Here is a 2,300-nt window from a genome sequence, read left to right on the forward strand (position 1 = left end):
TCCTTCCATCATGGTCTGGGCCCAGGGGGCTACGCCACGCACAGAGAGGGGCGCTGCGGTTCAAGCCCACAGTATCAGTCCAACTCCAGGTGGGACTGGTACACTTTGATGTCGCCGTCCTCTGCGTCTGCCACCAGCAGCTGGCCCTGGGGCCCACAGGCCACACCCAGGGGCCGCCTCAGCCCCTCGGAAACCAGGCAGATGGGCTCCCTGGCCTGGCGGAACAGGGTCACCTGGCGCCGCCGCTGGTCCGCCACAATGACACCGCCCGCTGCGTCAGTGCACACACCTGCCGGGCTGCCAAAGGGGTGCCCGGTCAGGTCCCCCAGGGAGCCCAGGGGCTGGCGGGCACTGCCAAACAGCTGTACGTCCCCAAACTCCTCGCTCACAGCCAGGCCCCCGTCGGGCGCCAGGCCCACCCAGCAGGGGCCCTCCAGGCCTAGCAGGGAGGCAGGGGCCAGTGGCGCCAAGTCAGGGCCCAGTGTGAAGCTGTGCACAGCCCCAGGCACGTAGTCTGTCACCAAGAGGCGGCCGAAGGCATCTACAGCCAGCCCCCGGGGGGCGGAGAAGGAGCCCACCGTCACCCAGCGGCCTTGAGGGGCTTGGGTGGTGTGCTGGAGCGCACGGACAGCCCCGTGGACCAGGTCACTGACCACCACGAGCCCAGCAGCTGTCACCACCACATCTTCCGGTACAAAAGCCCCAACCCCTGGCACGTAGCAGGGCAGGTGGCAGATGGAGCGTCCCTCGAGGTCCAGCACGTGGACGCAGGGTGCGGCACCCGCTGTCAGGAAGAGCAGGCCATCTGGGGAGCAGTGCAGGCCCTGGGGTCCCCCGGTAGCTGCGGCAGGCACTGGGATCTGCCCAAGCAGCCTGGGCCACCGGCAGCAGGCAGGGCCTCCGGGAAGGTCCAGTGCGGGGCACCGTCCCTGGGCCGTGGCTGATGTGCTGGTCGGGGAGGCCCAGGAAGTCCAAGCAGGAGGCCTGGGAGCAGGCAATGGGCCGCTGTCACAGCCTCAGCATCTCTGAGCCAGTCCTCCAGTCCAGCCAAGCGTGGGGCTGCAAGACAAGTAACAGCCTGCCGTGACCCGGGCAGCGCTGTGGGCCCGACACAGCTTCCTGGCACCCTGGTGTCCTCTCGACCTATAGACCTGACTGTCCCACCACGCCCCGACTGCCAGTCATGCATCTGGGCCCTGTTTTCCCAGCTGTGGTCCCTGAGCACAGTTCTGAGAGACACACGACCCCCAGATGGCTGCTGTTCCGCTCTGAGGTTCAAGAAGAGCTCGGGGCACCTCGCTGTCCGAAGTGGGGTAGGGGTGACAGATGAGCAGTGTTTCTCTAAAGGCAGAGGAACGGGGCCTTGTTGGAGACCTCCAGCCCTGAGGGGTAAAGTAGGGGTCCTTTCCTAGGCCTCTCTGGCCGGGGGGAGGGATCTCCTACCTGGGACCAGGCTCCCTGGGCCGCAGGCCTGTGTTGTTGGAAACCAGAGCTCAAGGGGGTGGGAGGAGCCACCTGGCCTCAGGGAGGGGCCGGCAGAGCTCTGGCCAGGTGGCCTTTGAGCTGCAGCCCAAGGAAGCCCGAAGGAAAGAGCCTGGCACTCAGCTGCTACCCGCCAGACACCCTCCAGCGGCGCCGCATTCCCGCCTCGGGGCCTTTGCACTGGCCTCTGGGACATTCCTCAACCTGTCCGGCTGGTTGCACTCAAGGTCCACCCAGCCACCCTCCCCAGGGGTCCAGGGCCTCTACTGCCACCACCTCAGGGGATAGCACCCACTCCGTCCTCCAGCCAGACCACAAGTTCAGGACTGAGGGAAGGGCTGTGCCCCTCGCCTGCTGGCTAGCTCACTCACCGGAGCCCAGGGTGGGGGCACCCCCGCACAGGCTACAGGTTGGGTCCTGTTTCTGCACCTGTGATGTGGGGATCACACACCTCTTGCAGAGTCAGGCTTACATCTGTCCAGTGGGTGCTAAGAAGTGGGAGTGCTAATGGGGGGCTGAAGTGGGAGGGGGCTCCCTCAGATTCAGGACCTGGGGATTCTCCAGACCCCTCATGCGTGGGTCAGCCCTCAGCCCCTAAGCCCCTCCAGGAAGCCCCTGAGGGTAGGGTTCAGCCCGTGTCTGTAACCCATAGCACTCCCTACCCAGCCACCTACACCCCAGTTCTGGAGGCTGTTGGGGGTGGGCGCGATGCTATCTGCTGTCGCCACGGCTGATGGGCAGCTGCAGTCCTGATCCGACTGGCCCCAGCCCGGCCAGCCCAGCCTGGGGAGCCGAGAGCAGGCAGGAGCGGCCCTCCT

General features: G+C 66.3%; 2 protein-coding genes across 2 annotated transcripts in view; both read right to left on the minus strand.

Annotated features, from left to right (window-relative positions):
* Positions 1 to 10: 10 nt before the first annotated feature.
* NHLRC4 (NHL repeat containing 4) lies at positions 11 to 1,185 on the minus strand. Its single transcript, XM_010840952.1, has 2 exons — positions 1,152 to 1,185; positions 11 to 1,015 (listed from the first exon to the last, which is right to left on the minus strand). Exons 1-2 carry the CDS (start codon positions 1,183 to 1,185, stop codon positions 75 to 77), a joined length of 975 nt encoding a protein of 324 aa, XP_010839254.1. The 3' UTR covers positions 11 to 74.
* A 660-nt stretch (positions 1,186 to 1,845) lies between these two features.
* PRR35 (proline rich 35) overlaps positions 1,846 to 2,300 on the minus strand; it is a 3,887-nt gene continuing 3,432 nt past the window's right edge. Inside the window, 2 exon segments of the mRNA XM_010840963.1 lie at positions 1,846 to 1,911; positions 2,145 to 2,265. Of these exon segments, the coding sequence (XP_010839265.1) occupies positions 1,846 to 1,911; positions 2,145 to 2,265 (187 nt within the window).

Source organism: Bison bison, unplaced genomic scaffold, assembly GCF_000754665.1.
Source record: "Bison bison bison isolate TAMUID 2011002044 unplaced genomic scaffold, Bison_UMD1.0 scf7180017846849, whole genome shotgun sequence".
In the NCBI taxonomy this organism is placed as follows: Eukaryota; Metazoa; Chordata; class Mammalia; order Artiodactyla; family Bovidae; genus Bison; species Bison bison.